Source organism: Phodopus roborovskii, unplaced genomic scaffold, assembly GCF_943737965.1.
Source record: "Phodopus roborovskii unplaced genomic scaffold, PHOROB, whole genome shotgun sequence".
NCBI classification, from domain to species: Eukaryota; Metazoa; Chordata; class Mammalia; order Rodentia; family Cricetidae; genus Phodopus; species Phodopus roborovskii.
The window spans coordinates 11,182,567-11,207,603 of record NW_026126516.1 but is presented as its reverse complement, the minus strand read 5'-3'; the positions used below and the strand labels follow the sequence as shown (position 1 = coordinate 11,207,603).

Genomic DNA, 25,037 nt, shown 5'->3' with positions numbered 1-25,037 from the left:
GCTAGCAACGGCTCAAGTCACACGGCTCTGCACTTGTGATTACATCTCTGTTGCATCTCTGTCTTGCACATGATTTACTCTCATGTTGTATGAGTACACTTCAGGCTTTGGCACCAGATCACCGAGGAGCACTTGCCTGGAACGTGTCCTGTTTAAGCGATGGGTTACTAATACATGTCTTCTGTTCTCCGTTACACAGTTGTTTTCTTCTGCAACCCTTTAAATGCATAAACACCGAGGCTAAAGGAAAGAGAGCTCAACAATTAAGAGCCTGGCTGTCCTCTAGAGGACTGGGCCTCCATTCCAGCACCCACAGGGCAGCTCCCATCCCAGGGCTTTGGACGCCCATATGTGCAGGCATGACATTTACATACATACAATTCAATGAAAGAGATGGGGAAACTTGTGGGAATGTCGCTCAATGCAGTGCTCGGCTAGCATGCATGAGGTCCTGGGCTCCATCCCTGGTGAGAGGTGGAGAGAGAGAATGGAACCAGACATGTAGAAAACATTCTTAAAGGCTCATGGAAGGCATGGGCACGGGATTTGGTTCATAGGCAATAGTTGCTTGATTCCTGTATACAGGCTGTCAGATACTAGGCTTTATTCTGGTGGAAGCAGTGATGGCCACAACAGTTTCTGCTCACACTCAGTCAAGAGACCTTTAGAGCACACTGCTTGCTTTCATCGGTCCTGCAACCAGCTCCTAGTCCCCAACAGGGGAGCTGGAATTCCGTCCCTCCAGCTCCCAGTTCCCATTGGGGAGCTGGAATTCCGTCCCTCCAGCTCCCAGTTCCCATTGGGGAGCTGGAATTCCGTCCCTCCAGCTCCCAGTTCCCATCCGGGGAGCTGGAATTCAGTTCCTCCAGTGATGCCCATCCATGTGTGGTGTTTGTGTCTGTCATTTCTGTCCACAGTGAGCCTGTCTGTTGGCTAAGATGTGTGGTACAGATGCTCTGCCTCAGTTTTAGAAACCAAACCAGCCGAGGGCCAAGGAAAAGGAGGGTGAGATGAAAGCGATTCACTCCCTCTCCCTGAGGAAAGTTTCAGAGCTGGGTTCCTGCTGCTCTGCAGGCTCACACTTCCGAGGTGTGTGCTTGTGCTGGAAGGGCACCTTTGCTCAGGCTGGTATGGAGCCTCAGGATGTGACACGTGCATCTCCTGTCTCCGATGCCACAGTGATTTCTGGCATCGCAGAAGGGTTTGGGTGTTTTCAGTGACTCAGGGCCCAGAGTGAGTTCTATCTCACAGGGCACTGGTTTGTAAGGATGGGCTTAGAACACTCCTTTTGTGGTAGACTGACTTCAGAAATGGCTGGTTGACTTATAGTCTGTAACAGGAGCGGATGTGCCCGGTACCTGCTCTCGGGGTCATAGTAGGAATGAGACAAGCTAAGCAGACCTGAGAATCTCATGGCTTCTCCTGAGCAGGGAGGGGCTCACACAACATGAGTGTGGTCATGAGTCAGCTGGTCCTTCACGGCTAAGCCACTTGGCCAGACCCCTGCCGTGTGCTGTTGAGTCTCTAAGGCAAAAAAAAGATTAGCCCTAAATTGTTAGCATGGCACAGCCTCCAAGAGGCAGAACCAGTGAGCCTTTGGCCACTTAGCAGTGGGCTGTGCTGCCCTGGAAGGAAACTTGTTAGGAAAATACCTTAGTTTTGCTTTTCCTCTTGAATATGAGCAGCGATTTCCAAGTGAGCATCCATTCGCTGCTGCGTCCTGTCCAGGCCCCGCTCCCCACCCACCCACCCAGTCACCTGTGGTAAGGAGGGTCTTGCCTGACTTTGTTGCCACCATTGGGTCTCAGTGGAGTAGAAAGCCCGTCGCTCTTTTGCAGCTGTTTTTCTGACCGAGGCTCTCTGAAGAGCATGATGCAGTCCAGCACGCTAACAAGAGATGCAGACGTGCAGCGGGATTTGGAGAACAGCTTGCAGGTGGAGGCCTATGAGCGAAGGATCCGGAGACTGGAACAGGAGAAGCTCGAGCTGAGCCGGAAGCTGCAGGGTGAGTAGCTGCAGTGACCCACGTGGGCTGGGGCCCTGCCTCGCACACATGGCTGGCGGTCCTCAATACTGTGTCTCCCTTAGAGTCCACTCAGACCGTGCAATCCCTTCATGGTTCCACACGGGCCCTGGGCAACTCAAACCGAGACAAAGAAATCAAGAGGCTGAATGAAGAAATTGAACGTTTGAAGAATAAAATGGCAGGTAAGTGCTCCATGTGGTTGCCCCTTAATCTTTACTGAATATGAATTTCCTGCTTTCAGAATCCTTTTTCTAGAGTTGTGCAAGCTTATGCACAGTTGCTATGTGCTGCTGGATTTGAAATTATTTTCCTGCCTCGCGTGTTCTGACGATGCAGTACTCTCCCCGAACTTGCTCTTCCGCTCTACCTAACTTGCCTGGCTATTGTCTCACAACGATAAGGGTTCGGCCTGCACCTCTACTTTCTTTTCATCGTTTTTAGGGTTATTTTTCTTATTTTGTAAATGCTTTGTCTGCGTGTACGTATTGTTCTATGTGCATGCCTGGTACAGTGGAGTCAGAAGAGGTACAGATTCCCTGTAACTGGAGTTACATGTACTTGTGTGGTGCCAGGAGCCAAAACAGAACCAAACCAAGTCCTCTGCCAGAACAGCCAGTTCTGTTAGCGGCTGAGCTGTCTCCAGTACCATCCATGTTCTGTCTATAGCCTTGGTCGTCAGAACTTCCGAGGACTCGGATCGCTTCTGAACCCTATCCCTTAGCCACACGCGTGCGGGCGGGCTCTTCACCAGCCCCTATCTCCAGGTCACACTGGAGTCTGTCCTCTCCGCTTCTGATCAGACCCACCATCCTGATCAAGAATACCAGTTTGCAGTGAGACTATTATTCCCTTAATAATCGTCACTGCCGCACCCTGAGATGGGCCAGTGCCCTGCTGGATGACAGAGGGACCGATGGTCTTTGAAGTGGGGTCTCCAGCATGATCATGAGCAGAGTACAAGTGGTCAGGATGAGCACTAGCAGGCTGCAGCGTGGGCGTATGTGACACCACGTATGTGGAGAGAAACTTCCGAACAAAGACGCTGTGAGGCTAATAAGAGGGTGCTTGCCATGAAGCCTGACAATTTACCTTCAGTCCCTAAGGCCCACGGTTGGCCTCTGACCTCGGCACACTCCCTGTGGCAGGCACACCACACACACATACATGTAGAATTAGTAAAGGGGAACTATGAAAAAAATTGAAGAAAAAAAGAGTAATCTGTGAATTACCAGACAGTTTCAAGTCAGTAAGTCAGCTGACATAAAGTCACTGTGCACAGAGGAACACAGTTCGTTTCTCTTCTGTCCAGACTCGAACAGGCTGGAACGACAGCTCGAAGATACAGTGACACTTCGCCAGGAGCATGAGGACTCCACACACCGGCTGAAAGGCCTGGAGAAGCAGTACCGCCTCGTGCGGCAAGAGAAAGAGGAACTGCACAAGGTAGCACAGCCTGCGCCAGGGGGACCGTGTGTGCGTGCGTGTGCGTGTGCGTGTGTGTGTGCGAGGACTGTGTGTGTGTGTGTGTGCGAGGACTGTGTGTGCGTGTGTGTGTGCGAGGACTGTGTGCGTGTGTGTGTGTGTGCGAGGACTGTGTGTGTGTGAGGACTGTGTGTGTGTGTGAGGACTGTGTGTGTGTGAGGACTCGTGTGTGTGTGTGTGTGTGAGGACTGTGTGTGTGTGAGGATTGTGTGTGTGTGTGTGTGTGAGGATTGTGTGTGTGTGTGTGTGTGTGTGTGAGGACTGTGTGTGTGTGTGTGAGGACTCGTGTGTGTGAGGATTGTGTGTGTGTGTGTGTGTGTGTGAGGACTGTGTGTGTGTGTGTGTGTGGATGCCCTTGCTCTGCCTTTCCTTCCGTATGTGCAGTTTGAAGGAATTGCATGGCTCAGGTGCTGAGCGCCCACATCTGTCAGCCCCACCCCATGTGAGCAGCCTGTTCCCAGGGGCACTTTCCAAACCCCCGCCTGTAATCTGACCAGCATTGAATCACGTTTACCTTTAATACCACAAAACATGGCTCTGGTTTCCCAGGTCTGTGTTAAGCAAACGTAAAACTTAGACAATTCTTGTCATTCAGCAATTGGTGGAAGCTTCAGAGCGACTGAAATCCCAGACCAAAGAACTCAAAGATGCCCATCAGCAGCGCAAGCGGGCCCTGCAGGAGTTTTCCGACCTCAATGAGCGCATGGCAGAGCTCAGGTCCCAGAAGCAGAAGGTGTCCCGTCAGCTCCGTGACAAAGAGGAGGAGATGGAGGTGGCCATGCAGAAGATAGACTCCATGCGGCAGGATATCCGCAGATCTGAGAAGTTCAGGAAAGAGGTGCCTGGTTCTTCGTGGGTTGTATTTGCTGGGTGTGGGTGTGGGTGCACCTGGCGGTCGGAGGACAGCTTGGAGAAGCCCGTGCTCTCCTTCCACCGTGGGTTCCCGGGATTGAAATCAAGTCACCAGGCTTGGGGACCGGTGCCTTCCGGTTTTTAAGAATTTGAGTAAAACCCATAAAAACTGCTAATGCTAGTGCGTGAGAATGGAGGGACACTGGTCTTGTGACGGCGTCTTGGGCTCGGTGTCCTGCTCAGTCCTCACGTTGTTCATTGCCACCCTGGGTAGCTGCTGCTCCACTGTTTACAGGCGATGGACTGAACAGTGCTGGGTTGTAGCTGTTAGATGTGTTTGATGGATCGTTGAGCATAGACAGCCTAGCAGTGCGTGATCTAATTTCTTCCCTTCGAGGCTGCTTATCAGGCCCCAGATATTTATTTGTTTCTCCAGTTTATTTTATAACTCAGGTATGTTTGTATATTAGTCAGTTAACTTCTAAGGATCAAGGATGAAATGTTTTAGAGCAACCCAAGAATGGACATACAGGCAAAGCAAGCTTGGTTCTTAGCTGATTGTCACCGGTCAGAGCTGGATCTGGGGCATCTGGGGTTTTCTCTCCTTTCGAGGATGTTTGAATTTTTCATTAAAAACCAAAGTGTAAGTGTAATTTTTTTTAAGACAGAAAAAGAACACTTTATTAGGTGGTGTGAAATGTCTTTGGTCAAGAGGGATCAGAGTTTATTCTCTGATCAAATGAAAGGCATGGAAATGTTACATTCGGGGCTGGAGAGATGGCTCAGTGGTTAAGAGCACTGGCTACTCTTCCAGAGGACCTGAGTTCAATTCCCAGCACCCACATGGCAGCTCACAACTGTCTATAACTCCAGTTCCAGGGGATCCGACACCTTCACACAGAGTACACACAGGCAAGACACCTCTGCACATTGAATAAATAACTAATTTTCTAAAGCATTTTTGAAAATCGGTACATTTCTCCCCTTTCTTTTTGTTGTTTTCTCTCATGTTACATCCTGAACAGTCTCCCTCCCCCAGGCCCTCCCCCAGGCCCTCCCCCAGGCCCACCCCTCCATCTCCACCTCCAGTTACGCCTTCCGCGTGTCAGGGCTGCTTCCATAAACGCACTCAAATCAGTCTATTTAACTAACGTGCAGGCTTCTTTGATTACCAATGGTCATGGCTGGCCATTCCAGTTAAAGTGTTCCTTGGCTTCGACTCTTGGTGAATGTGATGAGGGGAACCATGCAAAGCCCCTCGCTGGCTGTTCTATAAAAAGCAGATCTACCTTTTCCGTAGCTGGAAGCTCAGCTTGAGGACGCCACTGCTGATGCCTCCAAAGAGCGAAAGCTGCGGGAACACAGTGAGAGCTTCTGCAAGCAGATGGAGAGCGAGCTGGAGGCCCTCAAGGTAGCGCTTCTCCCTGGTGGGCCGCTGGGGCGCGGGCTGCCACAGGCAGATTGCAAAGAGGTAACAGGTATGGGAGAAAGCGGAGGATGTGGCCACTGCTTGTGACAGCTTTCATTATAAAAGCCAAGTTCATTTCTTTGGTGTATAAAAGTCTTAGGTGTTTATAGTCGGTATCGCAGAGTTAGTAGATGACACCTCCTTCCCATCCTGACTTCTACACTTGAGTATGTTCAGTTCTGGAAAAGCTAAGTCCTTGTCCTGTTGTTGATGTGGCAGAGGCAAGCTGCTCCTTCCTTACCTAGGACCAGCTGGACCAGCTGGTGGGATCAGAGGGCAGAAAAGGGCTAAGAGAAGGAAGAGTCATGAGTGGCTGCTTCTCAGTTGGTGTGGTCTGGATAAGTGGGTTCCCTGTTTGGAGCCTGAGCCTCCATATCCTTCTTGTGGCTGTGATGGCCCAGGGGGGTTTGCTACCACCCGATCCAGCTCTTAGCAGCACTTTTTTCTAGATTGCTTGCTTGTGACTAACTCTGCCTGCCTGCCTGCCCGCCCCGTGCCTCTCTGTAGGTGCCCTGCCCCAAGGACAGCCATTGAGTTTAGCAGAACTGTCAGGGGCATCTCTGCACTCCGTGTGCAGCCTGACGGAGCTCAGCCTGAGTCAGAGCTCCTCCCAGGCCCTCTCCACAGCCCTTCCTTCCTAGTAGACCCAGCTCAGCTTCATCCCAGCATGCCCATCATCTGTCCCCTCTGCTGCCAAGGGGGCCTGTGCCCATCCTGTGCCGCCAACTTAGTCTTCCCTTGCTTAATGGTTTGCCCTTGGGAGCAGGGACCTCAGTGTCATCCCAGTCATCAGAAGATTGCTGACAAGCAGCCCGCCCTCAAAGGAGTGCTGTTGGTCAGTGAATAAACAGCACAGCGCTGTGACAGCCCGTGCATGTCCCTGTAAGGCAGGTGCTGCCTCCCTCCCTGGTGCAGCCCTAGATGGCGGGTCCCTGCTAGAGGGGAGAATGGAACCGTCATGACCCATGAGTGAGGACATAGGTCTGTCAGTTTATTTCAACCTTTATCTAAAGGTAAAGCAAGGAGGCCGGGGACCGGGCAGCATGTTAGAACACCAGCAGGAAATCTCCAAAATCAAGTCGGAGCTTGAGAAGAAAGTCCTGTTCTATGAAGAGGAGTTGGTCCGCAGAGAGGCCTCCCATGTGCTGGAAGTAAAGAACGTGAAGAAGGAGGTGCACGATTCCGAAAGCCACCAGTTGGCCCTGCAGAAAGAGATCTTAATGCTGAAAGATAAACTAGAAAAATCAAAGCGAGAACGGTAAGTTAGGACCTCCGGGCGAGGAACGGGAGCTTGCTGCGTGCCGAGGCTTGTTAGTGAGGCGCCCTCTCCTTCACCGCTGCAGGCATAATGAGATGGAGGAGGCAATAGGCACAGTAAAAGATAAGTACGAGCGAGAAAGAGCAATGCTGCTGGATGAAAACAAGAAGCTGACAGCCGAGAATGAACAGGTGACAGTCCTCACTGCCGCCGAGGGAGGGGCCTCTCAGCGGCACGCTCTCCTTTGTTGACAAGCTGCTCATCCTTGGCTCTGTCGCTCTCGGGTTCGAGTTTAACTGAGACGTGGGCTCAGGACACTGGAAGCCCCACAATGCTGATGAGCCACAGCGCCTCTGGTGTCACCATGCTGGGTAGTGATGTAGTGACATTGTTTAATTTCAGCTTTGTTCCTTTGTGGATAAACTCACAGCCCAAAATAGACAGCTGGAAGATGAGCTGCAGGATCTGGCATCCAAGAAGGAGTCGGTTGCGCACTGGGAAGCACAGATTGCGGAGATCATTCAGTGGTACGTGCCCGCGGCGTGTGAAAAGCCGCACTGCTTCCGGTAGGCTGAGTGCATCTCGCTGCTGCTTTCCTGAGTCCCTGCCTCTGGGAAGCAGTGGTCTTCACGGAGGACTAAGGGTGGGAGACCCCTTAGGAGTTGGGTGAGCTGTTGATGCTCCTCATTGGGCGGTACACATGGGCGGAGAGCTTCCTTGGCCAATAGACACAGCTAGGGAGACCCTAAGGGGCCAGAGCCAGTGTCTCCTCTGCTCAGCAGGGGCACCTGGTGCTCTGGCCACAGTGACATTGTCCTAAGCAAGGCAGAGCTGCTCATCTTATAAGACAAACGCCTGTTCCCTGTGTAGGGTCAGCGATGAGAAAGACGCTAGGGGCTACCTCCAAGCCCTCGCTTCTAAGATGACCGAAGAGCTTGAGGCTTTGAGAACTTCTAGTTTGGGATCAAGAACTCTGGTAAGGCGCTCTCTCCACTCCATTCCCTCCCCTCCAGAGCTCCCTGGTGCTTTGGTATAAGTGAATGTGCAGCTTAAGTGCCGGCCGCTGATTCCAGGGAAGAGGCCTGTGTGCCTGGCAGGACACGGCAGCTAAGGCCGAGCTTCTCGTGCGTTCATTTCCTCAGTTGTTAACTTGACCAGGGGCCCTAAAGTATGACCTCAAAGTACCAGGACGGGCCCTGCTCAGGGCACTCCATTGACTCCATCCTCCCTGCACTCGCTTGCGGATGGGTTTTGAACTTGAGGGTGTAGGGGGCTCTCTGGGACCGACCCCACCCCACCCCACACTCTGGCGCTGCCCTTGCCCCTGTGAGGAGGCAGCCTTGCCGTGGGGGCTTCTCATCACCGAGGTCTTGGGACCAGTTGGCACCGTTTTGTTTTGTTTTTTTTTTTTTTTTTTGAGACAGGATTTCTCTGGCTGTCCTGTCTTGTCGTTCTGTGGACCAGGCTGGCCTCAAACTCACAGAGCTCCTCCTGCCTCTGCCTTCCCAGTGCTGGGATTAAAGGCGTATGTCACCGCCCAGCAATGAATTTTATTTAGAATGTAAAATTCCATGTCTTCCTGGTTGAAGGGATATTTGCTTGGGTGTGGAAGGCCAGGGTTGGCAGGGTGAACATCTCTGCACACACAAGCCTGCAGTCCTCCACCCTGAGAACTCAATGCTAGATGCCAAGACCCTGTACTGACAGGAGCTAGCTTTGGTCATTCCCCACTTTTCTCCATGTTTTGAGAACACCGAACTTGCCTTGTAGACCAGGCTGGCCTCGAACTCAGAGTCGCCTGCCTCTGCCTCCCAAGTGCTGGGATCAAAGGCGTGTGTGTCAGCATTGCCATACATAGCTGAGAACATTGGTAATTCTTATTTCTCCAGAACGGCAGGAAGCAGCCATGTGTTTTGCTCTATGGTGAAAAATATTTTTGGTTTTAGGTTTTAGATTAAGAAAAACCAATCGGGACTGGAGAGATGGTTCAGTGGTTAAGAGCACTGGCAGCTCTTGTAGGGGATCTGGTTCAGTTCCTAGCAAGCCACAACTGTCTGTAATTCCAGTCCTAGGGGACCTCACACAGAGTATATATACAGAGGCAAACACCAGTTCACACAGCGGGAGGGCGGTAGGGAGGAAGTAAGAAAGCAAGGAAGGACAAGCCTCATAAAAGATGGAAGTATATTGGGGGAGGGGGGGACTCACACCTTTAATCCCAGCACTCGTGAAACACAGGCAGGTGGATCTCTGTGAGTTCGAGGCTAGCCTGGTCTACAGAGTGAGTTCTAGGACAGCATCCAAAGCTGAAACCCTATCTCGAAAAAACAAACAACAACAACAAAAAACCTTCCCGTTGAAAGCCAGCTGAATGAGGATGCTTCCCTTTTTGCTCTAAGAGAAGTGTTTTGTTTGCCTATCGGTTCTTTAGAAAATCATCCAGTGTGTGGTGTGCTGAAGATGAGGAGCCCCAGGGCTCCTCACATAGTTCACCCCATCCTTAACATCCATGGTCCCCTCCATCCTTAGCATCCATAGTCCACCTCCATCCTTAACATCCATAGTCCACCTCCATCCTTAACATCCATAGTCCACCTCCATCCTTAGCATCCATAGTCCCCTCCATCCTTAACATCCATAGTCCCCTCCATCCTTAGCATCCATAATCCCCTCCATCCTTAACATCCATAGTCCACCTCCATCCTTAACATCCATAGTCCCCTCCATCCTTAGCATCCATAATCCCCTCCATCCTTAACATCCATAGTCCACCTCCATCCTTAACATCCATAGTCCACCTCCATCCTTAACATCCATGGTCCACCTCCATCCTTAACATCCATAGTCCCCTCCATCCTTAACATCCATAGTCCCCTCCATCCTTAACATCCATAGTCCACCTCCATCCTTAACATCCATAGTCCCCTCCATCCTTAACATCCATAGTCCCCTCCATCCTTAACATCCATAGTCCACCTCCATCCTTAGCATCCATAGTCCACCTCCATCCTTAACATCCATAGTCCACCTCCATCCTTAACATCCATAGTCCACCTCCATCCTTAACATCCATAGTCCCCTCCATCCTTAACATCCATAGTCCCCTCCATCCTTAACATCCATAGTCCCCTCCATCCTTAACATCCATAGTCCCCTCCATCCTTAGCATCCATAGTCCACCTCCATCATTAACATCCATAGTCCCCCTCCATCCTTAACATCCATAGTCCACCTCCATCCTTAGCATCCATAGTCTACCTCCATCCTTAACATCCATAGTCCCCTCCATCCTTAACATCCATAGTCCCCTCCATCCTTAACATCCATAGTCCCCTCCATCCTTAACATCCATGGTCCACCTCCATCCTTACCATCCATAGTCCCCTCCATCCTTAATATCCATAGTCCCCTCCATCCTTACCATCCATAGTCCACCTCCATCCTTAACATCCATAGTCCACCCCCATCCTTAGCATCCATAGTCCACCTCCATCCTTAGCATCCATAGTCCACCTCCATCCTTAACATCCATAGTCCACCTCCATCCTTAACATCCATAGTCCACCTCCATCCTTAACATCCATAGTCCACCTCCATCCTTAACATCCATAGTCCCCTCCATCCTTAACATCCATAGTCCACCTCCATCCTTAACATCCATAGTCCACCTCCATCCTTAGCATCCATAGTCCACCTCCATCCTTAACATCCATAGTCCACCTCCATCCTTAACATCCATAGTCCCCTCCATCCTTAGCATCCATAGTCCCCTCCATCCTTAACATCCATAGTCCCCTCCATCCTTAACATCCATAGTCCACCTCCATCCTTAATATCCATAGTCCCCTCCATCCTTAACATCCATAGTCCCCTCCATCCTTAACATCCATAGTCCCCTCCATCCTTAACATCCATAGTCCCCTCCATCCTTAACATCCATAGTCCACCTCCATCCTTAACATCCATAGTCCACCTCCATCCTTAACATCCATAGTCCACCTCCATCCTTAATATCCATAGTCCCCTCCATCCTTAACATCCATAGTCCCCTCCATCCTTACCATCCATAGTCCCCTCCATCCTTAACATCCATAGTCCACCTCCATCCTTAACATCCATAGTCCACCTCCATCCTTAACATCCATAGTCCACCTCCATCCTTAACATCCATAGTCCCCTCCATCCTTAACATCCATAGTCCCCTCCATCCTTAACATCCATGGTCCACCTCCATCCTTACCATCCATAGTCCACCTCCATCCTTAATCTCCATAGTCCCCTCCATCCTTAACATCCATAGTCCCCTCCATCCTTAACATCCATAGTCCACCTCCATCCTTAGCATCCATAGTCCCCTCCATCCTTAACATCCATGGTCCACCTCCATCCTTAACATCCATGGTCCACCTCCATCCTTAACATCCGTAGTCCACCTCCATCCTTAACATCCATAGTCCACCTCCATCCTTAACATCCATAGTCCACCTCCATCCTTAACATCCATAGTCCACCTCCATCCTTAGCATCCATAGTCCACCTCCATCCTTAACATCCATAGTCCACCTCCATCCTTAACATCCATAGTCCACCTCCATCCTTAACATCCATAGTCCCCTCCATCCTTAACATCCATAGTCCCCCTCCATCCTTACCATCCATAGTCCCCTCCATCCTTAGCATCCATAGTCCACCTCCATCCTTAACATCCATAGTCCACCTCCATCCTTAGCATCCATAGTCCACCTCCATCCTTAACATCCATAGTCCACCTCCATCCTTAACATCCATAGTCCACCTCCATCCTTAACATCCATAGTCCACCTCCATCCTTACCATCCATAGTCCCCTCCATCCTTAGCATCCATAGTCCACCTCCATCCTTAACATCCATAGTCCACCTCCATCCTTACCATCCATAGTCCACCTCCATCCTTAGCATCCATAGTCCACCTCCATCCTTAACATCTCCCTAGGGCGCCACCCTCCCCAACCCTGGTCCCTTGACTGAATCTTGAAAAACTCTTCCTTGGATCAATTTTCTTCTCTTGACTGTTAACAGTGGAAAAATTAAAGACTCCTCTGTTCAATGAAAGCTTTTTAAGTAAAAGTTCAGCAGTGTGGTATTTTGAGCCTTTTTAAGAATAAGTCATCAAGCTGGTTTGCTCTATCATCGTGGCTCCATTCTAGTAGGTTATTCCTTCATTCCTCCTCGTCTTTATAGTAATGTTAGCCTTTTACTGTAATTAGGAATTGGTAAAGACAGTCCACTAGGGTGGAGAAGTAGTAAAGTGTTTGAGGATATAGGAAACACTAATAGACCCCATGTGTCATATGAGTGGCCAGTGAATTGTGCCACAAAAGTTAGATTTATTCTTTGTTTAAAATTATGATCCCAGCATCTGAGAGGCAGAGGTCGGAGGATCTCTATGAGTTCAAGGCCACCTTGATATACAAAGACATTTCTAGGCTAGCCAAAGCTATATAGTGAGACCCTATCTCAAAAAACAAAAACCTAAGCAGAGGCTCTGGAGCAGTGGCTGGTACCAGATAGCAAGTAAGGGCCCTTTGTTGCCAAGCCTAGCAGTCTGTGTTCAAGCTACAGAACCCACGTAGTAGAAAGTACTGTCTCCTGAAGTTGCCCTCTGACCTCTGAGTGCATGCCGTGGCATGTCCACACACAAAATAAGGACAACTTTAAAATTATTTTTTAGGTTTATTTTAAAATGGATGTTTTGTCTGCATGTATGTATGTATACTACATGTTTGCTTGGTGCTAGCCAAGATCAGTTCCTGTGGAACTGGAGTTGGAGATGGTTGTTAGCTTGGCAACTGGGTGGGTACTGGGAACTGAGCCTAGGAGCTCTGGAAGGGTAACAAGTATTCTTCACGGCAGAGCCATCTCTCTAGCTCAAAGTGAAAATTGGGGGTTGTGTATGGCACCAGGCATATTGGTACACACCTGTAATCTCAGAACTGGAGGCCAGCGCAGGGGCTGGGACTCAAGGCCAGCTGCTGGTCTATATCATGAGACTCTCTAAAGAGAGTTTTTAGTTTGTTGTTTTGAGTCAGAGTCTCACTATGTGACTGTGGCTGGCCTGGAACTCACAGAGATCTCCTGCCTCTGCAGCTCCTGGACTAAGGGTGTGCGCCCTCCCCTATTTCCCCCACCCCCACTAGAGTTTGTTTTTAAAGGACTGGAGATATGGTAGTTAACAGATACACTAGTCGTCCATGGGACCTGACCTTGGTTCCCAGTGCCCATGCCTGGCCCACAAGCAGCTGTAACTCCAGCTCCAAGGGATCTAACACCTCTGGACACGTCTCACATGACCATACAGACACACATACACACAGTACACATAAGTAAAAGTTATAAAGGTAATTTTAAAAAGACTCCTAAGAGAATAAAAAGTTACAGAATGTTGGCTTGGAGACTTATCTCAGTTATAGGACGCTTACCAGCTTCATTCCCCAGCACTACAGAAAGAAAAAAAAAATTACTGATACTAAAACTAAAAGCAGGACTGGTAATTTGTAAATATACTAAAGGTATTAGACTGAAAATGGTTAATTACTTATTTGCATTTGTTTTATTAAGTAATTTTAAATGTATTTTTATTCTTTTAATTAATCAAAGGATCCCCTCTGGAAAGTTCGCCGAAGTCAGAAGCTGGACATGTCTGCACGGTTAGAACTGCAGTCGGCTCTTGAGGCAGAGATCCGCGCCAAGCAGCTGGTTCAGGAGGAGCTGAGGAAGATCAAAGACACAAGCCTGTCCTTTGAAAGGTTGGTTTGTCCTGGAGCTGGCTGAGGCCCCATGACCTGCAGTGAGGTCCTGAAGCCGGGTGGGTAACTGGAAACATGCACTTAGGTGTAGCTTATACAAGCCAGGCGGTAGGTCATGCCTTTCCCAGAGGGTGCCACTTAGTGTTCTCAAAACGTAATGAGGAGCCTGGGTGCTATACTCCTGGCCCTCGGGCTGAGACAGATCTTGAGGTCAAGGCCAGCCTGGACTACCCAGCCAGACCATTTAAAAAAAGCCGTGAAGGCTGGTGTGCTGTTCCGTGGTAGAGAACCTGCCTAGAGTTTACAATAGCCAGAATTGTGTGACCCCAATACATTCCGGTGGAGTAGACATTATTATCCCCATTCTACAGGTGTGTGGAAGTTAATGTCATCTGTTGACTAGTGGCCATGCCTGTGCTGGGTCCTGCCCTCCTGACCAGGTTTTACCTGCTAGCCCTATCCCGGTCGGTCATTGGGAAGCATTTTTTCCAGGGTACAGCCAGGGTATCTGGACTGCGTGCTTACCCTGAGATGGCAGTTTTGTTGGTGTGGTGTGGCCAGACTGGCCTTGACTCCTGATTCTCGTGACTAAAATCTGTGTTTGAATTTGTAATTGTGAACTTTTTTTGTAATATGCTGAGCGGGAAGGCCTTCCATGTCCCTGGCCATTCTCAGGAAGCCAAGAAAGCTCTGCCCTCACCCTCCATCCAGCGCACAGGAAAACAGTGAGCATGGCCTCTGTTCCTGCACTTACAGATGCTTACTCTCATTTCAGTAAACTTAAAGAATCTGAAGCCAAAAACAGGGAGTTACTGGAAGAAATGCAAATTCTGAAGAAAAAGATGGAAGAAAAATTTAGAGCAGATACAGGTAAATTAAAACCTAATGATTTGAATTACTAAATACCAGCTTTTTCTAATGAGTGGTTTTCTTCTTAATAGCTATTTTTAGTTGTATAAAAATACTTTCAAAGTTCAAAATTATTATGTTCAAAACTGCCTCACCACTTAGCCTTAAATTGTGGTCACTTCTTCCTTTGAAAATCAAAGCAAACACACACACACACACATCACGTACACCCCACATATCACACACACACACACACAGAAGGTACTCTATTCTGAGGAGAGGTGCCTAGACCACAGCCCATGAGAACATCTAGAGCCCTTTACAGCTGCTTTGTGCCCTCTGGACTGGGCTATTTCCTACCCTTTGCTCACCTGGGAAGTGCTGTGGTGTGGTATTGATCAGCTGTAACCCCAGCACTCAGGAGACTGAGGCAGGAGGATCCCAAGTTTGAGGCCAGATTGGAGTCTGAAGATCCTCTCCCCCACATGCCTTAGTGGGTAGCCCTGTGCATAAAACAGCCGATATTTGGGGATAGAGTTTTAGAAGTGAGAATTTGTCCACATCAAAAGGCAAAGCATCACATCTGTCAGTCTGGGACATGAGGGTTTGTCCCCAGACCACACTCAAGTAGGTGGATCTCAGTCTGTTTCTTAAATTTGGGTTGTCTTACACTGCAGAAGCTTTTTATATGCTGAGGGGGAAATCCTTTTGTGATGTAAATTGTTGATATCATTCTCCTACTTTGACTTTTGCTAAAAAAGCCTTTCTAGGGCTAGGATTGTAGCCTAATGATAGATATTTGCCTGACACACACAAACGCCACAGAAACCTGGAAAGGTGACCACAAACCTGTAAGCTCTGCACTCAGGAGGTAGAAGAGAGGTAGAAGAGGCCCAGAAGTCCAAGGTGGCCCTGGTCTACATGAGACCCTGTCCCAGGAAAAGGGGAGCTTTCCCTATTCTTTGTGTTGAGTTTATTAATCTTGTCCTCCCTTGGAAAGGAAAGTGTTCTCAGCTACAGCCTCTTCAAGGGACATAAGTACATTTTCCTGATTATTATTTTATGTGCATTGCTGTTTTTGCTGGTATGTGTGTCTGTGTATCATTTGCATGTCTGGCGCCTTCAAAGGCCAGATTCTCTGGGAGTGGGACTTGGTTACAGATGGTTGTGAGCAGCTGGGAATCCAGCCTGGGTCCTCTGGCAGCGTGGCCAGTGCTCCTGACCATCGAGTCACCTTCCTAGCCCCCCAACCCCCGCCCCCATTTCTTTAAGCAAGACACAGTCTCACTGTGCTGATCAGACTGTCCTCAAACCCTGATCTCCACTGCAGCCCTGTAAGTGCCGAGGTCACTGCAGTCTGCCTAATGTGGCTTCAGCTATTCATGTGGGGCGATTAGTTGATTTGGAACCCACTCTGGCCTGTACCTCAGGGTGTCTTCCCACATAATGCTCATGTTCAAGTCCTTTGTCTCGTGATTCCATGTGGTTTCTGGGGTCTCTGCTGTATCCTGTGTTTCCCATCACCCCTCTAAACCTTTTCTGAGGGATGTGTCAACTCCGCTGACACTGGAGACCCATCAAGCTGACAGCGAGGACTGCTGTCTGTCTGTACAGCTTTTCCTTAATTTTCCTTTCTTTCTTGCAGGACTCAAGCTTCCAGATTTCCAGGACTCCATCTTTGAGTATTTCAACACTGCGCCTCTTGCCCATGACTTGGCATTTAGGGTGAGTGTTACCTTTTCACCGTAACAAGTGCATGTGAGTTAGAAACCAGAGACTGTGACGAGACTACCTGTGGGCCCCAAACACCCCAGGGGACAGAGGTCTGACATTTATGAGAGTTGTGCCAGTGTCGTGGTAGGCAGGAACACGTGTTCAGGTGTTGGAACTGTTCTTGGAGACTATGGGAGACTGAGAAGATGCCTAGCCTTGCTTTTGCAGAAGTCTACACTGGCCTCTGGCTGTGTAGTGAGTGTTTGGGGTAAAATTTAAAATATAAATCGTAATAGTCATGTTGCCATTTCTAGGATTTTTATGTGAATTTATAGCTTGGACTTGGTGATTAATGGGGAAATGGTTGTGAGTGATTCAGTACCAAGCAATTTACCAAGACCCTGCCTGGTCCTGCTGGTCTCTGAGCCAGTAAGCTTCCAGGTGCCCAGTGTGTGATTGCTGTTGTGCTTGGAATGTCTGCAGCGCAGAAGAGCCAGCCCCCTTCACATGCGGCAAATGCGCTGATGGGCGCTCCAGGACCACTTGCCTTTTCTGGAGCAGTGGAGTGAACTTGCTGTCCTAGCTCCTTGCTGCATGTGGGAAGGATGAAGCCTGGGACACAGCTCAGTAACACGGCACTCGCCTAGCCCCAGGGTTGACCCCCAGCCCTGCAGGGAACAGCTGGAAAAACAAACACGTTTTTCCTGTCATGAATGAAGCTTCTGGTGAGGCACCATTGTTTCCTGTTGCCCCTCCAAAAGTCGGAAGTGAACACAGTGATTGCTCACGCCCTCTCATGGCGTGTGCTAAGCGAATGTACTGGGTTTCTCTCTGCCTGTCTTCCTCACCCACACACACACAGGGCTCTTGTCTAAACTCGTTACAGTGGTTTGAAGACAGCAGTGACCACGGAAACCTGGCTAAGACTGCACAGCAGAGTTTCAGCTCTGTGCAGACTCGCTGTGGTCCTGGCTGTGTCCTGCACAGTTCAGGACCCGCCAGAGGTCACTGATGGCGTTTAGTCATCAGACTCTATCTACACAGTGCCATGTCTTCCACTGAGGAGATGGTAAAATGTCTGCACTCTGGGTTTGTATCATGTCCCTCTTTATGCCCATGGGAGGGGGCTGCTGGCACTCATGCTGCACAGGAGACAGGTTTTTTTCTGTGCAGGGGCCACTGTGCAGTTGCAGCACCAGGTTGGAAGTGCCTCCCTTGTAAACAGGGAGCAGTCACAGGTGACCACATGGCATAGTGTGACACTCCCAGGGTGATGAACCGTCCTTGGCACTCAGCTGTTTACCTTCACCCACCACAGTATGTGTGGTTTCTTTCCAAAAGGCAAGCTGCCTTTTCGTGTGTGTGTGTGTGTGTGTGTGTGTGTGTGTGTGTGTGTGTGTGTGTGTGAGTGAGCTAGCGTGAGCGAGCTGTCCTGGAAGTAGCTCTATAGACCAGGCTGGCCTCGAACTCAGAGATCCTCTTGAGTGCCTCTGCCTCCTGAGTGCTGGTTTTAAAAGGCTTGCGCCACCGCCACCCACCAAGTCCTTAGTTCTTAAGCAAATGTATTACAGCAGTAAAAGCTCACCTTGCCCATGGGGTGCATAGAGAGCTAAGTGGCCAATGGGTTTCACAGTACCGTCCTCCAGTGTGGAATCCAGTGTGGAATCCAGTGTGGAGTGAGTCTAACATGGAGGTGAAGCAGTCGTCCGTATACCACTGTCGCGGCCTGCCATTTTTAGACCTTCTTCAGCACTTTGTCACTTGAGTGTGAAGTGTGCTTCCTTTTAAAGAAAACCCTCGGCTGGATTGGGGTCCGTGTTAAAGTTCCCAGTCTTGAGAACTACCTGGGAGATCTTGTACTTTGCTAGATTAAGCCTATTGCTGAGTGCTAGAACTGGGTCTGGACAGTAAGTGTCCTAGCCAGGCTTACTGGGGAAATGACCATTTGTGTCCCTCCTGTCTGTTACACCAAGGACTCGCTCTCCTCCTCGTCTGCATCTTCTCTGCTAGCCTTGTGGGAGGACGTAAGTGACTGCAAATGGCCTTCTGTGGGTCGCTTTCAGAGGCAGCGTCCTAAATGTTCTGACTGCTAAATCTGCATCCTTTGATTAACAACTAAGGAAGCTGGGATCTTAAACTGCTAAAATCTACTTGACTGGCTTGCTCTTCACTTACCAGTGGATGGGATAACTAGTTTAACTTGCCTTGTGGGTGATGCTCACATTTACTAGCCCTGCTCATTAGCTAATTGATGCTTCCGTCCACAGGGACTGTTTGCAAACTCCAGCCTGGGAGTGTGTAGTTATACTGTGTGTGTGTGTGACTCCCCAGTACTCCCTGCCCTTTGAACATGGAGCCTTGCGGTCTCCCATGCTGGCACCACTGCACGCTCCCGCGTACCTACTGTGCGCTGGGAATAGCGGTAGCCTGTGTCCATGTGCTGTTGACCCAGGGCTACACCAGCAGATGATGCAGAGTGCCTGTGAGCGCTGGCGCTGTTAGAGGAAGACGCCGCTTTCAGGGACGTGTGACCTCTAGCTGTCAGGGCTGTGTGTGTGTGGTAGAACTGTCTCTTGCTCTCTGGAAGGAGATTAAGTATCTGGGCTGTCTAGGGCTGTTGGTAGTCTCAACTCCTTTTCTGAGAGCTAACTGAGGTTGATTTTCCCAGTTCTTTAAAAATAAAAATAAGACAGGTATTTATTTACCACATGGCCTTAGCTGGCTTAGAACTCACTATTTAGACCAGGGTGGCCTCAAACTCACAGAATTCTGCCTATGGAGGACTGGGATTAAAGGTGTACACTAACATGTCCAGGCCCTAGCCCCTACTTTTAAATGGTTGGAGGAGAGAAGGTTCATGTTAGGGGAGGTGGCCAACAACATCTTTTTGTTGGCAGTAGTAGTGACTTGCCACTGCCTGGGAAAGTCAAGATAGTGGTGAGTAAGCAGGTTCATGGTGAGGCCTGGAAGCCTAGACCCTGACTGAATACACTTTCCAGGAAAAAAATACCTTTTTTCTTCTCACAGACCAGCTCAGCCAGTGATCAGGAAACACAGGCTTCAAAACCAGACTTGTCCCCGCCAGGGTCTGTGGCCACGAGCGCAGAGCAGCAGGAGGTAAGACTGCATTGCCCTGGGGTGCTCTGTGGGCCCTGGGGTGCTCTGTGGGCCCTGGGGGTGCTCTGTGGGCCCTGGGGTGCTCTGTGGGCCCTGGGGTGCTCTGTGGGCCCTGAGGGTCTACTGTGCAGCTTGTAGCTAGGCCCCTTTGTAGGTTCCCTTCCTCTTCAGAATACTGTCATACCATCAGCTAAATGAGGGAAACCTTGACAGGTGTCTGAACAATGTAGTGAATTAGAAATTCAGAATGTTAATAATTTATAAATAGGCCCTGGCAGCGAAGCGGAGTCTCACCTGTCTACACTTTTCTCCTAGGATGTGACTAGGCCCCAGCAGAGGCCGCCTACTGTGCCACTGCCCACACACAACACACAGGCCCTCCCCATGGCTGGACCAAAGGTAGGCCCTGGAGCATGGCTTTGTAGGAGAATTTCCCCCCACGAACAGCCTTGCCTTTCGTGAGTGTTGCCGAGCCTGGTCCCTCGGTGCTGTGTCTGTCTTCCCCTTGTTTTCTCTACTAGCCTTGAAGTTTGACCGGGTTCTGAGTTTTCTATGTCCGATTCTGGATTGGCTGCATTTTGTTGTTGTTTTAATGCAGACCTAGTCTGTTGAGGTCTTCTGCAGAGACCGGAGAGAATTCATACTTTGGCTTCTGGGCTCAGGCTTTTGTAGAATTAAGAACCCGAGCACCAGGCTGCTTGTTCAGTCTCTTGTGCTGCACAGAGAAGGAACTGTAAAAGGTTGTCTTACCTTGGTGCTGACTGCATCCTTGCCTCCTCCAGTCGCTCCTGGGGCTGTGCTAACCCCCCTGCCCCTGCCCCTGCCCCTGCCCCTGCCCCACTCCTCGAGAGATGCATTTCTTGTCTGTGTCTTCCTGAGCAGTTTGTCACTACATGTAGGCTTTCTAGGCAAGCTGTCATAGCCGGTCCTTGTCTTTCCAGCTAGCCTCACAGTTCTTCCCTGTTTGTTGTATTCTAATTTTTCTGTCCTCCTAGCTGGAGGACAATGGGTCTTTCCAAGATTTTGCTATTCATGTTTCTTGTAAATTAAAAGTGCTGTCTTGTTCATGCACCCGAGAAGAGCCAGACCTAGACAGGGTTCCAGGCCAACTCCCCAAGTCCAGTTGGTCCTGATCCCTGGAAGATGCTCCTAATCCAAGTAGGATATTAGTTAGGAAAGATAACACCATGAGTTAGCCCAGCTGTCTGTAACAAAACCAACTGAAGGAAGTAGGGGTGGCTTTGAGCTCTGGCTTGGGACCTTAGGCTTAGGCGCCACCGATGAAGAAACCATAGCTAGAAGATACCCGCATGAGGCAGGCAGGTTGTGTGTAACTCCGTCAGCAGCAGCCTGGCCCGCTGCTCCGTGACTCTGTCATCTGGTTGCGTTTGCTTATTTTTTTCCTGCAGCCCAAAGCACACCAGTTCAGCATCAAGTCCTTCTCCAGTCCCACCCAGTGCAGCCACTGTACCTCCTTGATGGTTGGACTGATCCGACAGGGCTATGCCTGCGAAGGTAAGTGGTGGCCAGAACAGAGACCAACCCACATGAGATGGACACACTGCCGCTCTTGGTGGAGTGCTTACACCAGCGGAGCTAGAAGAGGGAGGTGCACCTGTTAGCAGCTTGGGGCAGGCCTGCTCTTCATAGATATCCAGTCAGGGCCTGTATCAGTGCTACAGAGCATGTAGATCCAGACTATAAAGCAGAGCACACCTCCACCTGAGGGCCCTGTAGATCACACCTCCACCCCGGGCTCCTGTAGATCACACCTCCACCTCAGGCTCCTGTAGATCACACCTCCACCCGAGGGCCCTGTAGATCACACCTCCACCTCAGGCTCCTGTAGATCACACCTCCACCCCGGGACCCTGTAGATCACACCTCCACCCCGGGACCCTGTGGATCACACCTCCACCCCGGGCTCCTGTGGATCACACCTCCACCTGAGGCTCCTGTAGATCACACCTCCACCTCAGGCTCCTGTAGATCACACCTCCACCCCAGGACCCTGTGGATCACACCTCCACCCCGGGCTCCTGTGGATCACACCTCCACCCCGGGCTCCTGTGGATCACACCTCCACCCCGGGCTCCTGTGGATCACACCTCCACCCCGGGCTCCTGTGGATCACACCTCCACCACGGGACCCTGTAGATCACACCTCCACCACGGGACCCTGTAGATCACACCTCCACCCCGGGCTCCTGTAGATCACACCTCCACCCCGGGCTCCTGTAGATCACACCTCCACCTCAGGCTCCTGTAGATCACACCTCCACCCGAGGGCCCTGTAGATCACACCTCCACCTCAGGCTCCTGTAGATCACACCTCCACCCCGGGACCCTGTAGATCACACCTCCACCCCGGGACCCTGTGGATCACACCTCCACCCCGGGCTCCTGTGGATCACACCTCCACCTGAGGCTCCTGTAGATCACACCTCCACCTCAGGCTCCTGTAGATCACACCTCCACCCCAGGACCCTGTGGATCACACCTCCACCCCGGGCTCCTGTGGATCACACCTCCACCCCGGGCTCCTGTGGATCACACCTCCACCCCGGGCTCCTGTGGATCACACCTCCACCCCGGGCTCCTGTGGATCACACCTCCACCACGGGACCCTGTAGATCACACCTCCACCACGGGACCCTGTAGATCACACCTCCACCCCGGGCTCCTGTAGATCACACCTCCACCCCGGGCTCCTGTAGATCACACCTCCACCCCGGGCTCCTGTAGATCACACCTCCACCCCGGGACCCTGTGGATCACACCTCCACCCCGGGACCCTGTAGATCACACCTCCACCCCGGGACCCTGTGGATCACACCTCCACCTCAGGATCCTGTGGATCACACCTCCACAGCCATTCTGTCACATCAGGGAACATGGAGGAGCGGCCAAGACTTCCCACTCCCATGTTGTCTGGGGCTTGGTGTTTTTGTCTGTTTGTCTTTATTTTTAGCTCTTCGTTGCATTTACTTATCTGTGTGTGTGACTGGGTGGGCAATTGTGCTGAAGAGAGTTGCTTCTGTTCTCTCCACCTTCGGTCCCAGAGGTCTAGCTCTCGTGTGATTATATTGCGTCTTTTTGACGGTAGTTATTATTTTTAAATCACAAACCCATGCTACTGTCCTGTGCTGTTTTGGCCATGCGCCCCTGAGCCCGTCTGCTGTGACTGTTGCTGCCGTACTTCGTGGGTGGCACATGGCAAGGAGCGAGGTCCCTAGGTCAGAGCCTGCTCTGCATTTCGTCACAGAGACAGTCTTTTTCAGTTGCTACTTTGTTAGTTGTCTTAACCCTTCTCACTGGCTGTACGTGACTGACCACTGCCCTGCAGTGACGCCCAGTTGACTTCGGTGAGCAGAGCTGGAGACTGCCCGTGTGGTTAAAGGCAGGCTCGTGGGTACCTGTGAAGCGGACTTGCCAGGCTGTGCTTGCTCAGGCAGCCCCTCTCCATGTGTGGGCTGCATACATGTTGAACTTTTCTTGTGAAGTCTTTGGAGAAATGTTTTCTATGCAGTCGCCATAGGACACCTAGGCTTCCTGAGCAGTGTGCACAGAGCCTGTGCTCAGCCCCTGCTTCCTCTTTTTCAGTGTGTGCCTTTTCCTGCCATGTGTCCTGCAAAGACAGCGCTCCCCAGGTGTGCCCCATACCTCCTGAGCAGTCCAAGAGGCCTCTCGGTGTGGATGTGCAGAGGGGCATAGGCACAGCCTACAAGGGTTATGTCAAGGTAGGAGGAGCCAGCTTGTGTCCCGCAGCCCAGTGTGGCTCATTAGGTCAGCTCATAATTTCTTTGGTGTAGTGACTAGTCATCATAGTTCATCTGTTCCTGAAGCAGTCCTGGTACCCCGAGGGTCTCAGGCACAACCGCCACCTTTCGTGACCAAGAGCCTGAGTGCCCTGGTCCCTGAAGCTTCTCCTTTTGGGTGTCTGGTCATGAAATTAAAGTCAAGGTTCCAAAGCCAGGTGGTACCTGCAGACCACTGGTACCGGGGCTTTCTCCATGTTCCATCCAGCTGTAGCATCCTGGGTTGTCAGCAGCCCTTGGGCTACCCCGCAGTTCACACGCTTCTCGTCAGATCCTGAGCCAAGACTGGCTGATGCAGACATCTCTACCCTCTACCCACAGACCCTCTACCAGTCTGTGAAGAGGGTTGATGTGGGAGCCGTCCCTGGGGACCAGGACAGTCATACAGCAGTGGATACAGGCTGAGCAAAATGCTACCAGTCTGGTAGTCTGCTGCCCAGGGGAAACGTGGTCACTGTTGGTCTATAGGTCCCAAAGCCCACAGGAGTGAAGAAAGGATGGCAGCGAGCTTATGCAGTGGTTTGTGACTGCAAACTCTTTCTATATGACCTGCCGGAAGGGAAGTCTACGCAGCCCGGCGTCGTTGCCAGTCAGGTCTTGGACCTCAGGTATGTCCATGCAGCAAAACCCTGCCCACGGTGGCAGCCTGTCCTGCCTGTGCCTGCCTGAATGTGTCTGAAGAGGCACACATGCTGTCATGAGGGTTAACCCGGTACCAAGGGCACACTCGGGCAAGGCTGGCAGGTCCCGCTGCGGTCCTCAGCACGTGTGTGAAGGCAGGCATTGTGTCCGTGTGGCCTAGAGACACAGACTCCAGTGTGTTCTTAGCCAAAGGGTCTCCCTGGGAAGCTGGCCCCTTGACATACCTGTAAGGGCACATGTCAATAGGAATCACGCACAGTGGCAGTATCCCTGTCACGTGGTACGTGCTGGTCCCTTGCTGCATACCGCTGTCTGGTCACGGTCCTGTTGCTGTGAAGAGACCATGACCATTATAAAGGAAAACATTTAGTTGGCATGCTCACAGCTTCAGAGGTGTAGCCCATTGTCGTGACAGGGAGCATGGTACCATGTATAGCGTGGTAGTAGCCGGCCAGACACGGTGCTGGAGCAGTAGCTGAGTAGACTTACAGAGCCTGGGAGCCCACCCCCAGTGACACACTTTCTCCAACAAGGCCACACCTCCTAATCCTTTTAATCCTCTCAAACGGTCCCACTCCTTGGTGAGTAAGCACTGGATTATGTGGGCCTATGGGGACCACACCAAAACCATAATAGCCATGTCCTGGCCTGAGCCCAAGGGATTGGGCACCGTTGAGGATAGAAAACAATTCAGCGGGCATTCCCATGTGAACTCAGCACATTCTGCTTCTTGTTGATGAGTAGTTAATGAGCCTTTCCCTGATTGTACTAAGGACAAGCCAGAAACAGCGGAGAGTCAGGCAGGGGCCTCTGTCTCAATATTCCCCTAAGAAGTCAGGACAAGTTGTGAATATGTCGTTGGCAATCTGCAAAGCTTTCCCAGAACTGTGTGTGTGTTTCTTTCTTGACAGAGATGATGAGTTTTCTGTGAGCTCAGTCTTGGCCTCAGACGTCATCCATGCAACACGCCGTGACATCCCGTGTATATTCAGGGTATGAGTTTCTGATTTCATTTCTGTTTGTTAG

The 25,037-nt window shown here is 50.7% G+C and overlaps 1 protein-coding gene across 2 annotated transcripts in view; it reads left to right on the top strand.

Annotated features, from left to right (window-relative positions):
- Cdc42bpb (CDC42 binding protein kinase beta) overlaps nucleotides 1–25,037 on the top strand; it is an 88,838-nt gene that overhangs the window by 54,698 nt on the left and 9,103 nt on the right. Inside the window, exons 10-28 of one of the 2 annotated variants that reach the window (XM_051196643.1) lie at nucleotides 1,839–2,005; nucleotides 2,089–2,208; nucleotides 3,336–3,469; nucleotides 4,104–4,346; nucleotides 5,661–5,771; nucleotides 6,842–7,086; nucleotides 7,172–7,277; nucleotides 7,489–7,613; nucleotides 7,957–8,062; nucleotides 13,724–13,872; nucleotides 14,648–14,742; nucleotides 16,367–16,446; nucleotides 18,408–18,458; nucleotides 19,462–19,551; nucleotides 19,867–19,950; nucleotides 20,961–21,066; nucleotides 23,155–23,291; nucleotides 23,838–23,977; nucleotides 24,923–25,004. In XM_051196643.1, coding sequence (XP_051052600.1) covers nucleotides 1,839–2,005; nucleotides 2,089–2,208; nucleotides 3,336–3,469; nucleotides 4,104–4,346; nucleotides 5,661–5,771; nucleotides 6,842–7,086; nucleotides 7,172–7,277; nucleotides 7,489–7,613; nucleotides 7,957–8,062; nucleotides 13,724–13,872; nucleotides 14,648–14,742; nucleotides 16,367–16,446; nucleotides 18,408–18,458; nucleotides 19,462–19,551; nucleotides 19,867–19,950; nucleotides 20,961–21,066; nucleotides 23,155–23,291; nucleotides 23,838–23,977; nucleotides 24,923–25,004 — 2,371 coding nt within the window. The remainder of the gene's footprint in view (nucleotides 1–1,838; nucleotides 2,006–2,088; nucleotides 2,209–3,335; nucleotides 3,470–4,103; nucleotides 4,347–5,660; nucleotides 5,772–6,841; nucleotides 7,087–7,171; nucleotides 7,278–7,488; nucleotides 7,614–7,956; nucleotides 8,063–13,723; nucleotides 13,873–14,647; nucleotides 14,743–16,366; nucleotides 16,447–18,407; nucleotides 18,459–19,461; nucleotides 19,552–19,866; nucleotides 19,951–20,960; nucleotides 21,067–23,154; nucleotides 23,292–23,837; nucleotides 23,978–24,922; nucleotides 25,005–25,037) is intronic. The other variant, XM_051196644.1, reaches the window with a different exon arrangement.